Source organism: Beta vulgaris, chromosome 3 (genome assembly GCF_026745355.1).
Source record: "Beta vulgaris subsp. vulgaris cultivar EL10 chromosome 3, EL10.2, whole genome shotgun sequence".
Lineage (NCBI taxonomy): Eukaryota > Viridiplantae > Streptophyta > Magnoliopsida > Caryophyllales > Amaranthaceae > Beta > Beta vulgaris.
The window spans coordinates 9,162,431-9,176,661 of NC_079204.1; the positions used below are offsets into that span (position 1 = coordinate 9,162,431).

The following is a 14,231-nucleotide window of genomic DNA, read 5'->3' on the forward strand; positions in this document are numbered from 1 at the left end:
TTAAATTTCGTTGGTTAAGCCTATATTGCTTAACATGTTAACTCGACTTTTATTTTAATTTAATTTATAGTTTCTTTAAGGTTTTTAAAATTAAAACTGATTAGCGATAAAAGAATGTTATGTAGATTTATTTAGGATTTCTTATATTTTTGTCAGCAAAGTATTTTGTGTTAATTGAATCATTCACTTTGTTAATTGATTCTATTTTCCTGTAATTCTTAATTGGGCATTGATTGATCAAATATTTGATTAATATAATTTAGTTTTTTTTTACTTTTTTTTCAGCATGAACGTAGTGAGTCTTGTGCCTCGTAAAAAAAGAGGGGGAAATTGCGATCTTTCTTGTAAAGGGCGAGAAATTGAGAATCGAACCGCCTTTCAAAAAAGTATAAAGAGTTTCTTACAATCACTAGGCCAATCTTAATTCTCAATCCCATAGTATAATTACATTGATCAATTATCAATGTATAGTGGCTTAACTATCTAATCGGTTTACGATCGAGGGGCCGAATAAAAAAACACACAATAACTTGAGTTAAAAGAAGCTGTATTGATAGAAGAAGCTGTTATCTTTACTGTAAACGCAGAAGAAGAGAAATCGAGGAGCATAGGAAAATCGAATTGGGGAAATTGAGAAGCAGCAACATTAACAAATAACAATGGCGTTGAAGTTTTTGAACAAGAAAGGATGGCATACAGGAAGTCTTCGAAACATAGAGAATGTTTGGAAGGCAGAGCAAAAACACGAAGCTGAAGAGCGCAAGTTAGACGAGCTTCGCAAGCAGATTCATGAGGAGAGAGAACGCGATGAATTTCGCCTTCTTCAAGAGCAAGCTGGACTCACACCGTATTAATTTCCTCTTTTACTCGATTATTATTGCAATTTCCCATATCTTATGCTTCTATTGCTAAATTAGGGTTAGGGTTAGGGTTAGGGTTTTTATTTGATTTATGATTTCTGTTGTTGCTGTTGTAGGAGGCAGGAAAGGTTGGAATTTCTCTATGATTCTGGATTGGCAGTTGGAAAAACCATTTCTGATGGATTTAAGGCACTTGAATCGCACCCTAGTGCTGATAATTCCGCATCGGCTTCGGTATCGGCCTCGGCCTCAGCCTCAGCACCCTCCTCGTCAAATGTGAGCTCTTTTTTCATTGATGGTGCTTAATCAGTTTATATCTAGCGAAGTTGGGTTTTGTTTTTTTTGTCTTTTAAGGAAGGTTTTGCTGTTTCGTTTGATGTGCATTTAAATTAATCCAATATGTTGAGATTGATAGTTACTTGATCATTTGCTGTTCTTTACATTGAAAGTAAAAGCTAGATCATCTGTTGCTGTATTTCTTTGCTATAGACAAAATCCATTTAATTAGACATGTAATCAGTCCACAAGTTAGATTGTTGAGCTGAGAAACTTCATGGGGTTTAGAGATTACCCGTTGCTGAAATCTAGATTGTTTTTTCTATGAAGTCTGACCTGCTTCCTGAGTTAAGATGAAATGAGAAAGGTAGGAAAGTCTTTATGAGGAAATGAGCAACATAAGTACTAATTTCTTCAGCTTCTTGGTCCAATGTTGGGATCGTGTCATTTATATGATAGTAACTATTGGTTTGATCGTGCAACCAGTTGAGAGAATTTGAATAACTTGAAGATATAATTCATTCTGCTAAGTGTAGAAGAGTATCTCTGAACTTGTGCATTTTTTGAGGAGATTGACCAGATTGTTATGTTGGACGAGTTTAAGATTACACTGGACTGGTAGAGAATAAGACAGGCAAGAAATGATTCACATATATATCACTGAACTCGAACTGTTGTATATCATCATAACATGTATACAATTGTCGCACTTTTGGTGATGTTTTGAAGTTGGAGGGTATTGGGAAGTTTGTATCTGGTCGGTTGTTGTGAGGGTAAAGATCGAATTGTAAACTATAGAAAATGATGAGGACTTTAGACTTATGCTTATGCACATGCCCCCATGGTGATGGTTCCACAGAGGTGTGTGCTACTAATGCTTATGACAGAATGTAATGTTAATCCATTTAATTGATTTACCATGATTGTGGTATTTGGGCCTGCCATGATGGTGGTAGATATCCAAGGAATTGGTGCGGGTGTGAAAGGAAGAATATAAGAGGTAATTGGATTGTTTATCCACGTTATTTATGGACTATCGTGATTCATGACGCAATTATTGGAGCGAAGGGACAATCAGTTGTGTAAGCAAACATCTTAAATTGATACTTGTGTGCTGACCATATAGCAACTCTCTCTCATATGATACTGCTCAGGGACCCAGACATAGACTACGTGGAACCATTTAAAATTTGAAAATCTGAAGTTTTATGTGGGACTTTGCTTGGATTCATCATCCTAGGGTCTAGGGGAGTTGTGTCTATGTGAAAGTCTACAAGAGGCAGGATTTTTCCCCTATTGGTGCTCTGATGGGGTGCGCAAGACAAGCTTGTAGTTAATTTGGTTTTTCCTATTGTTCTCTTTCTTGAAATTTCATTGTATCTTATGCTTTCTTGGAATCTTGGTGATGAGACTCTTGCATTTTATGTTCTGTCCTCCATCTGTTTGGAAGAGCAAGGAAGTTGTCCATGGGATCTCCTAGAATGCCTTTGAAAAATTTCAAGTAATTTTATCTCATGTTGGAAGTATTCTTTGTCCTTCTTTCCCTACCAACTCATATCTTATCTCTTGTTGTGTATTTGCTGTTGTGTCCTCTAATCATATTTTGTGGTGCATCATGCATGTTGTTCTGAAACTTGAAAGTCTGATTTAGTTGTTGCTGCATAATGCTTTTTAAGTATTCGATTTCTTACCATGATTGCTTCAACTGTGTAATGGATACTATTTCTGTTATCAATGCATTGCTGCTGTGTTGAGGATAGCTTGCTCCTTTTCTAACTCCCTCCCCCTTTGTGCTTCTGGTGAGATTTGCTGCTGTTTCTGATTAAAGCTCACACATTGGACCCTTAATATTGCAGCAATCAGCTGTTCCTGGAGCTCTATTTGAAGATAAACCGCAGTCTGCCAATGATGCTTGGAGAAAACTCCATTCAGACCCACTGCTGATGATTCGGCAAAGGGAGCAAGAAGCTCTGGCTCGAATAAAGAATAATCCAGTAAAGATGGCTATGATTCGTAAATCAGTAAGCTCTTCCACGTTAAATTGTCATGCTTGTTTTTACTATATGTCTTACAGTCATATACTCGTATGGAAGGTTTGAGTCTGTGTGATTGCTGGTCTGCTAGCCTGTAGCACATCTAGATTAAGTTTCTTGTACTGAAGCTGTGTAATTATTACAGCAATAGTAGAATCAGGATTTTATCATTGTCCTCAGCTTTGTGAAAGTTGGTATATGCACTATACAGCCAGGGACAGGGTTGCATTGGGTGTTATTGTTTTGACTTGATGAGTAGTAAAACTATTTCTTGCCTAGATGCTAGTAAATTTTTCCTGTGTATTAAACTCTGAATTACTTCTTCTTTTGCAAGTATAATAGAACGCTTATCACTTGTCAGTGAGGTTCAGCTAGCAAGTAGCAATAATTGATGATCAGTCACATGTCCTCTTTCGCAGTTCTAATGATTGGTTTGTTGGATTATGTTACTGCACATGATTGATGTCAAGACTTGGTTTGTTTTTCTAATTTTGTTACCCATGATGCAGCAAACGCATCTTTTTGTTCCTTTTTTTCTCTTTTTTTTTGTTTTAGGGCTGGAGGTTTTGGGGGGGGGGGGGGGGGGGGGGGGGGGAAGGGTTGCAGTGTGGGACATTACTTTGCTGTTTCACAATTGCAAGGGCTTCAATTACCTAGCTATATGTTCAGCACTCTGAAAGGAAGTAGTTTCTGTGCAAATATATGACATTCTAACATGAAATTTCTTGTTTCAGGTTGAAACAAAGAATAAACATGACGAATCTCATGCTGGGGAGCGCAAAAAGGTGAAATCAAAACATAGAAAGCACTTGTCCAGACATCAATCTGATTCCGAAACTGATAGTCATGAAGAGAGAGAAAGGAAAAAGAAGGTGAAGCGCAAAAAGAAAGAGTGTGGCTCTAACACGGAAAGTGATGGTGATGAAAAGGGGGAAAGGAAAAGGAGGGTGAAGAACAAAAAGAAAGAGGATGTAAATTCTGAGGAGGACTCTAGAGACAGAAGTAGACATCATAGACATACCCACAGAGATAATGAAAGTGAGAAGCAGCAACGCAGTAGTCCTATAAAGCAAAAACCAGACAGAAATAAAGATTATGAACGAACCCAGAGAGGATTTGAGAAATCAAAGCATGAGGAGTATCGCTCAGACCGTCATATTGACAGATCTCCTCACAAAGATAATGAAAGTGAGAAGCAGCAACACGGTAGTCCTATAAAGCAAAAACCAGACAGAAATAAAGATTATGAACGAACCCAGAGAGGATATGAGAAATCAAAGCATGAGGAGTACCGCTCAGACCGTCATATTGACAAATCTCCTCACAAAGATAATGGGATGTCAAATCAAGGTAGTGATTCTAAGCATACTGCTCTGCCACCTAGGCCAGATTCATACAGACGCCGAGGTAGGGCTACTCAACTCTCTGAAGAAGAGAGGGCTGCTAGGTTGAGAGAGATGCAAATGGATGCTGAGAAACATGAAGAGCAACGGTGGCAAAGATTGAAGAAGGCTGATGCGGATGATGCACGTGAAGCTAGCCAAGCAGGTAATTCTCGGGGAAGGTCGTTCCTGCATTCTGTTCAGAAGAGTGTCTATGGTGCTGAGAAAGGTGGGAGCTCGACAATAGAGGAAAGTGTTCGCCGTCGTTCCCATTTTCTTCAGGGAAGGACGGCTGATGAGGGTAATGCTTTCCGGAGATGATGGGTTTTGTACTAGTGGTTTTCTCCACGAAGGGCCTGCATCTAACCACAAGGATCAAACCATATTTCCCACAAAGAAGCTTAAAATGAAGGCTATATGAGTTTGTTTGGCTGTTGAATCTAATGATCACAATTCTTCTCGTACATAAGATAGTACTCTTCAAGTCAAATGGATACTTTGTTCTTTTTCAGTTGTGTTATGTTGGCTTTTGGTGGTATCTATATATATAGTCCACTTTGACCATCTTGTATGATTTATATTTTATACGCAAAGAAAAACATAGTCACTTGAGATCTTGTTGTTAAATTTTGTAAGAAACATCAACTTTTTTTTACTTATCCATAATTATATGTATTAATTCACGAAGAAAGAGAGTACAATAGCTGAGAGTAGATGACAGCCGAGACGATAATGTTGTATGATAAAATATCGTATTCTCAAATTTCCAAAAGATTCAAAACTTCTGGTACTAGTAACAATCATTGATCCTGTTTAAAAAAACATTTGATATGGCTAGTCCTTTCCCTTTCAACTTTTGATAGATATCCACAAACCACAATCATAGGGAGGCCATGGCCTACTGTCGCACCCCCCTTGACTCCACCATTGATTAAAGAAGTTGGAGCCTATTTCTGTCTTTCACCACAAAGAGATCATACAACACTTGATTCATACTTCCTCCGTTTCGTTTTAAATGCAACAAATGAGTATTATTTGTGAAATATAAAATATTCACTTATTGCATTTAAAACGAAATGGAGGAAGTATATTATATATATATATATATATATATATATATATGAGTCGGGATCCGGTGAGAATAAGAAGTTATGTGAGAATAGATATATATGTGAGAATAAATCACAATAAAAAGTGAAGGGTTGTGATTTGCCTAAATGTTTAACAAAACCCCACATCTCTCACTAAAATCTGAAAACTCACGTTTCTCATCATCGATCAATTGCAATCGAAAATTCGAAGCTTTCTCTCTCATCAAAATTCATCCATCAATTGTTTCTCCAAATCATCCATTCATACTACTTTTGATGCTACTCAATTGTTACTTTCTTCAATCATGAGGTACGAAATTCTCAAATTAAACAAATTTTGATAGAAATTAATTGTTTGATCGAAATTTTTATTATGATATATTAATTAGAAACAATGAAATTTGTTGTCTTAATATTCTGTCATGACTAATCGTGGCACTTATGTTGCCATCTCTGATATTTCTTGTGCTGATACTCTCTATCCTAGGCTGAAATTCTTGTTGATTTTGTCCACTTTAGTTGAACTAATTATTAGTCTAATTGTCAATTTTTGTGCTTGTAATTGAAAAAATGACAAACTGAATGCTGCTTTTTTGTATAATGTAGGTCGATTATTGATGTGTTATTCAATTTCGAGTTTTTATTATGATATATTACCAACAATGAAATTTGTATTTTGTTTGGTGAATTGGTTTATTATACAAACTTATCTCACTTGAACTCTCTACCAGTCTACCTTTAGTTATTGTTGATATTGTGAAGTCAGGTGAAAGGATTTTGTCATGTCAGTAAAGTTTCCACTTGGTTAGAGCAAGGTGTCAAGATTTAAAACTTTGTTAACTTCTGAAGCAAAACCAAACTTGAAATAATGAGTTAGCTTAACAAAGATTAAGAAATTACTCTTCTTCTGCCATTTCCTCTTTTCTATATTTTTTAAAATTTTTCCTTTCTGCTCCTGGTTTTAGGTGACTTCAATTGTCCAAGTTGCTGAGACATTCTTGGCATGCTACTACAAAAATTTCCTCAAGGGAATTGGTGCAGTGGCATGTAGATGATATGCATTATTAACTTGCAAGTCCATTGTAGGAAGTCGTTCAATTTCAATAGGCTCATTATCTTCAAATTATTCTGGGAGTGAATCGAGTTTGCTAGATGAAAGTTCAATTGTTAGCCACTTGCAATTTGCTTCTGTTTCTTCATATAACAAGAGACAGTATTTTGGTAAGTTTTTGTTTATTTATTGCTTATTATTTTATTATCTGTTTCATGTGTTGTTCTGCCATATAAGGTATCAGCATGCTTATAGTAGTATAGATACTTTATACTTTTGGAGTTTTGGGTTAGACCAATGACCATGCCTTATCTCAGTGCTGCTCGAGCGTAGTTTTTGTTTTGGGTAGATCAATGAACCATCCTCCCATTCCTAATTGTCTGTAACAAAATTTATAAGAAAAATATGGGCTCTGTGTTTCCAAAATCAGAAAGTGAGCATGCTAGTGAAGTGAAAGGCTAGCTGAAAATTAGTTTTAGAGATAGAGGTTGATGGCATCATCGATGGCTTGAATGTACATTAGAGATGGTTTCAATGTACATTCACTGATGGCTTCAATGTACATCAAAGGGTATAGTCTCAAGGTTTCACAAAGTGCAGCATGTAGATACACTAACTTATGACGTGAATGTCTATAAATACTTCTCGTTGTTGGCCATCGATGGACTTGTCTAGTTTGTTATGCTGCCATCCTCACTCTCTGACCAAATACCTTCCATTCTATAGTGTATTTTTTCAAGAATATGTCTGCAAGTCTGCATTTGTTTGGCCGAATAGTAGGCATTTGTCCTTCCCCGTAATATATTCAAAAACCAGAAACGAAAGTTTGACAACTGACTTCTAGAGACTGTCATGGCAAAGGCTCTGGCTATGAGCACATAGTTTTAGAGATGGAAATCAGAGTTGTAGGCACAGCTGTAGGCCTAAAATTGCTGAATGTGTTGATTGATGTGGCATAATAACTACTTTTTCTATAACTATAGTCAGTGTTGCTACAACTCTAACCAATACTTGATATAACTCTTATCAAAATGTTGCAACTTGATAGCTTGTTAGCTCAATTGGTGAGTGTTTTGTGTGCAAATACACAAAAATGTGGGTTCAACTCCCACACAAGCTCTTATTATTTTCATGAACCTGTTTAGTTTTTAGGATGTTTCTAATTTTTCTCATAAGCCTTATTTGATGCTACGGTAAAAGAATAAAAAAATGACGACATTAGATTGAGTCACAGTATGATTTTCAACTCTATTCTTAATGTACATAAGTGCTATTGTACAACATGTTCTGCTCTACGTCTTGGCTCTAACTTCTAATAATTGTCATTTTATAACCTATGTGGGAATCGAACCCACATCTTGCGCATAGCACATGCTCTTCCATTTGAGCTAATAGGTTTTAAAGTACAAGTAAAAAGCATAGGCAGGTGCTTATAGGGTACTTGCATGTGATCTCCACTATTGACAATCAATGGGATACTTTGATATTTTCATGGATTATGTATACAAAAGCTTTTGAAATAACCTGATTGAAACTCTTTAATATGTCTAATTTTATTATAACTATGACATTATTCAAAGATTCTCTAATATGTGCATATGTTGCTCTCTTCATCATTGAAACCAAATTGATTTTGCACCCAAAATCCAAACTACATCCATCAAGTAAATAAATGATACTCCATAGCATATCAATATGAATATACTGGACTTCGCGCAAGCACAAATATATGTCCTATAAGTTTTGATTTTCATATATACTAAACCCTACAAACAAACCAATTAATAACTAAGTTTACAAAATGCTCACAGACCAATCACACCAATTTTAATCCAAAAGCAGATAGTACGCATTATCAAGCCCTAAGTATAAAAGTATTAGATCAAGCATGGTGTATACAAACATGGATGCCATTCAAGGCATAGTATGATCTTCAGTACTATAGCGAGTTAACAACTAAGTGAACTTGGATGTTGAGTTTAAGATTGCTAGGAGATTCTGAAAGCATTTCTCATAGGCATGAATTATGTAAAAACATTAAACGTCAGATCAAACATTAAACTCCTTCCTCCATTCACAAAAAATTTCTTCTGTATTTTGAATAAGTCAATCTGTATAAATACCAATACATCATATTTAGCTAGCTAAAAGCTAAAGACACACATATTTGAAAGCCATATACCAATACATCACATGTACATCAAATCTTTACCACACATACATCATAGGTACACTATAAGTACATTGAATCTCATATATGAGAAATTTCAAACAACATTAAACCATTGTAATTTTCAGCAATAAAAGACTCAAAAGCACCTATATATTTTCTTATAGTGTTGCTCCATCGACAATTCAGTAATCCTAGGCATAAACTATAGTAAAAATCTAGAGCCACCAACCTCATGTTGAAGAATATAGTAAAAATCTATGCTTGTCTTGGAAGTCTATGTAACATTGTTCCATCACTATTGTATCATGTAACTTTACCTCTCATGTATTTATTTTTTTTTACTATGAAAAATGTATGTATACATCAGTAGTAATTTAAAAGTACATCAGTGATGGCTTAAAAGTACATCAATGATAGCTTAAAAGTACATCACCTATTAGAAATATTTAGTTTTAAAAGTTTATATGCCATTACCCATAAGTTTACATGTTAAGTGGATGCAATTTATATGCCATTACCCATAAGTTTATAGAAGGCATTCCCATTCTTGTTCTAATTCACTCAATTCTACAGTACTTTCTCCTTCTCCATACTTTCCCCCTTCTTCAACAACTCTCTTAATTCTACAGTTGTAGTAAGCTTCACAGTCTACAACTGCACTACAAATAGAACATTAGCATAGCAGGCACCGTGCACCATAGGAAGACAGACAAAACATATCTAAAGCACCTAATGACAATGGACAAAAGATCCGAAGTTTCATTCCAGCAGGTTCATTCCAGTAGGTTAATTGCGGAAACTTAGATGTTGTCCGCTTGGGTACAAGCATTGCCCAAAAAGCTCCCAAAATTCTTTGGTTTAGAGGGTAGAACTCTAGTAAACTCAGTGGTTCTAGGCAAGCGAACTTCCTAACTTCTGGTTGAAGTTAGAACCTCTCTACTCCCTATAGATTATAACTTCTCATTCCTTCCATTTTATCAATCAAACAACCCAACACTTTGGTAGTGTCCAACAAGTACAAAATCCTACAACTTTATCATGTCAGCCAGATAACCACTTATCTTCCAATACACAGATGTATCAATACCCATAGGCATAGCCAACTAGTAATTGAACCTATCTCATATATCCAAAGAATACCCCAGATCCAAAATGCCACCAAAATTTTATTGAATTTGTAAAAATTTGTACTGCATTGGACTTCCACATTGCATTGGACTTCTACGATGCGTTTCAATGTGTATACATCATGAATATACATCATGAATTGCCTAAAAGCACATCACAAGTTCCCTACAAGTACATCAAAATGAAAATAACTACAAATTTCAAAAGAGACAATGTAATCATACTTACAATTCTCAATTTCAAAAGTCAAACCAATTTATTAAAATCCTCCATCTAATTCCAGCATCGGCAACAACTGTATTTCACACTTAAAACACAAGAATTTCAAAATACATAGACAGAAATGATGCAGGAAGAAAAAACAGAAGATGAAAATCCACTGTTACCCTTAGAATTAGAACATCAAAAACAGCAGCAACAGCAACTAAGTCTAATTAAGGATGTCAATCATGAATCAAAGAAACTATGGAGTATTGTCGGGCCTGGCTGAAATTAAGCATAAATCCAAGAAATTTTCTTCCATGAAGAAAAACCAAACAAAAATTAAGCTTAAAAAATACTACATCATGTTACGAAAACCAAAACCCTAAAATTCAACAAATAACTGAAAAATTAAGCTTCAAAATTCCAAAAAATTACCACTTCAAATCATTTTCGAGCTTCAATGGAGAATTTGGAATCTTGTTCGAGCTTTAATTGAAGATAAATTACTAGTTCTGGATGTTGTTGAAGCTTAAATTGTGGATGAAAATGGCAAGCTACTAAAGGTCGGTAACAAAATTTGACGTTTTTTGGGGATTTAATGGTTTTTTTTTTTTTTTGGATTAATGAAATTCCTAGTTGCTACAGTAGGTCGCTGGAGGAAAGTTAGGAAACACGCTGTTTTCTTTGATTAATGAAAGCCGTTGGATGAGAGTAATCTGAGGGTAGAGATCTATTCTCATATAATTAAGTATTCTCACATAATCATAGTATTCTCACATGAGCCCAAATCTATATATATATATATATATATATATATATATATATATATAAAAGTCCAAATGAGGCAATGAATGACCACCAAGTCCAACACTATCGCGGAAAAGGTAGAATTATGGAAGATCGCCAACGTAACTTGTCATGTTTGGAGTTCATATATTTGCGTTTCATCAAAACCTGGGTCTAACATACATACCTGTTCGTTTATGTATGTGAAGACCATATTAGGGCTGGTAACCTTCTCTCATCATGTTTTTATTTACGTAAAATTAGGTATACGCTGACATTTGAGTCCTCTCATACTCGTATGTAGGATGAGTCTCTATGTAAATTTTGTTTAATGTGTACCGTGGAATGAACCAAATTGCTACCTTGAACATGTGCATTATAAATAATATCTCGAAATCCAGCACAAAAAGATGATCCATAGGACACATGAAGTTCACAATTCATTACATTTTTCTGCAAAGTACTTCTATTTTACAATGTAAAATGAATCTCCAGAAACAAACCACAATACATTCATGTGAACCACTTCTATAATTGCATTTGATGCAAAAGACCCCTATTAAGCAACTTATGTGCCTAAACAACTAAACTAAACCACATAACTGTGTTGATAAATATGTTAACCCTTCTTCTGCTGCTTATGAGCACTCTCGGCCTTGTCTTGAACAGAATCTTCTGCCTAACTCACAATTCCGATCACATCCAATTATACATTCGTCGATGATTCGGAACTCCTGCTTTGATCTCCATCAGAATGTTTAACTTTCTTCAACACCAAAAGTGGCTTCTTCATGGTGACCCTATTGTAAATGTATATGATTCCTGTAATAGTTAATACTAGTCTTCTATCTACGCGATGCGTGCGTCGATTGTTTGGGTCTATTCTTAATAAATTTCATTAAAATATAATTATAAGAGTGATTTATAATTATTGTTATACAAACTACTATAATCTATAAAGTGTCTAGAAATTAGATAAACATTTAGATGTAAAGTTTTGTAGTCAAATTAAATTTGTAATTTTATTTATTGAGTAACTATTTTTCTCATATGTCAAGTTACTTTGTTATTTATTTAGTTTATTATTGGAATTTTGACTCATTTTCAAATTAGAAAAGGATATAATTGTACAAAATCTGAATATCCAATTAAATACTTCCTCCATTTAGAAATAGTTGCACCATTTCTATTTTGTGCACTACTCACATCTTACCCTTAGATTGTCTTTGGAATTTATATTTTAGGAAAAACATAGTCATGTGGGATCTTGTTAGATTTGTCTCGATGTATATTTTATTAAAATAAAATTTTTATAATTTGTACTTATTGATAATTAAAGATATTAATGGTTGAAATTATACATCAGCATGCGTGAAAGTTAGAAATTGTGCAACTATTTCTAAACGGAGGAAGTATATATTTAGCTAAGGACAAAAAAGACATTTAATTAAGGGACACCATAGCTCCCCATTGACTTATATAATAGAGATGTAGTCAATAAATTTTTGGACATCAACAAAAAAAACTATCAACTGGAAATTCATACCACATCCATATAAAAAGAGGCATCACTTTTGAGCATTATCCCAATGTCCCGAATCTAGTTGTACTTGAATAAGGTTTGCTAAGGAACTAATACACATTACATACTCCATATTACTATTCCTAAATCCTATTTCTACTCGATATAGGAATCCTAAATCTACTTTTACTCGGTTCCTAAGTAACATGACACAAACTCATCTGCTAATGCTATAAATAATACACTCATGTTTCTTAACTCATAGATTCATGTTATATCACACATTATGGCAGACGACATGAGTGATATAATTCCTTGCGAAATTGCAAGAAAAATTGCAGTTGAGCATCTTGATAATCTAGACGACGTAGAAAGTTTGTCACTTGTTTGTTCTTCTTGGAGATCTGAAACTAGCGACATTAATTATACCAACTTCTTCCCCTCCAAAAACACCCAACTTCCATGGTTAATGCTGGCTGATTCACCCTCTAGTTTATTCCGACGATTTTACAACCTCTCTAAACGCATGTTTCTTAAGATTGATATACCACCATTCGAGCACGACCTCAACCACAACCTCAACCACAACCACGACCACGACCACCGCAGGTTTTTCTCTTCAAAAGGATGGGTTATTACTGTCACCAGGAAACAAGCTCTTATTAGCTTTTTTGATCCTTTCACTACTACTCTCATCAAACCACCTAGTATCCCAATACTTTGCTTTCAACGCGGTCAATCGTGGAATAACCGTTCTTATTTACATAGTTTTTCCAAATTCATATTCTCAGATAATGCAAGATCATCTTCTTCCTCCTCATCCTCTGATTTCCAGGTTGCTGTGATTTACGATATATATGAACATATCGCTTTTTGGAGATCAGGTCAACAACAATGGATGAAACCTACTTTTGAAGTTAATAATATTGAGGATGTCTGTTTTTTTAAGGGAGAGTTTTACTCCATTGATTATCGTTCAGAAGTTATAGCCTATGGAAGTGAGTTACCAACGAGTCTACCACGAACTATTGCATATTTAGACTCAGTAGGTATTGAAAGTTGCTCTTGCGTTATCCTCAAAACATGGTTTTACATAGTACCTTTCAACCAAAATGAAAGCACATTGTTGATAGTACAAAGGAAGATGTGTAATAAGCCCAACAAAGACGACATGTCTAATATTAATACCAATAATAATAATCCCAAACGATGGTGGGTGGAATCCATCAGCTTAATTGAGCTCAATGTTGACAATGGCGAAACCAAACTTATCGACAATATAGGAAATCGGGCATTATTTGTTGGTTTAAACTCAACTTTCTTTGTAGAGGTTGAAGATGAGGCATTCTCAGGAAAGGATAAACGTTGTTGTAGAGCTAATTCAATTTATTTTACTGATGGAAAATTTGGGGGGAATCACAGGCGTGCTGGGGAAACAGATTTGCGTATATTTTGCTTGAAAGAAGGTAAAATGGTTGAACCATATTATGAAGGTCCTTCTCGATACAACTGTGTCAATCCACCTGTATGGGTGGAGCTTCCTCATCAGTAAATTCTTTTTTTTAACTGTTGGATGATAGTAGAATTACTGAACTACTACTAGAACAATTAACTATACTGTATTTTCTTTATTTTATTTTATGGAATGGACTATTATTATTATTATTATTATTATTATTATTGTTCTTGTTGTTGTTGCAGCAATTTACCTAGTGACTCTTAATT

At 34.9% G+C, this 14,231-nt stretch overlaps 2 protein-coding genes across 2 annotated transcripts; both read left to right on the plus strand.

The window, feature by feature from the left end:
* Positions 1–529: 529 nt before the first annotated feature.
* LOC104906473 (uncharacterized) lies at positions 530–5,234 on the plus strand. Its single transcript, XM_010695230.4, has 4 exons — positions 530–847; positions 977–1,136; positions 2,993–3,157; positions 3,904–5,234. The coding sequence occupies exons 1-4, from the start codon at positions 660–662 to the stop codon at positions 4,870–4,872; spliced, it is 1,482 nt and encodes a 493-aa protein (XP_010693532.2). The 5' UTR covers positions 530–659; the 3' UTR covers positions 4,873–5,234.
* Positions 5,235–12,792: 7,558 nt separating this feature from the next.
* On the plus strand, positions 12,793–14,058 carry LOC104906508 (uncharacterized). The gene has a single exon (XM_010695274.2). The coding sequence runs from the start codon at positions 12,793–12,795 to the stop codon at positions 14,056–14,058; it is 1,266 nt and encodes a 421-aa protein (XP_010693576.2).
* The last annotated feature ends 173 nt before the right edge of the window (positions 14,059–14,231 follow it).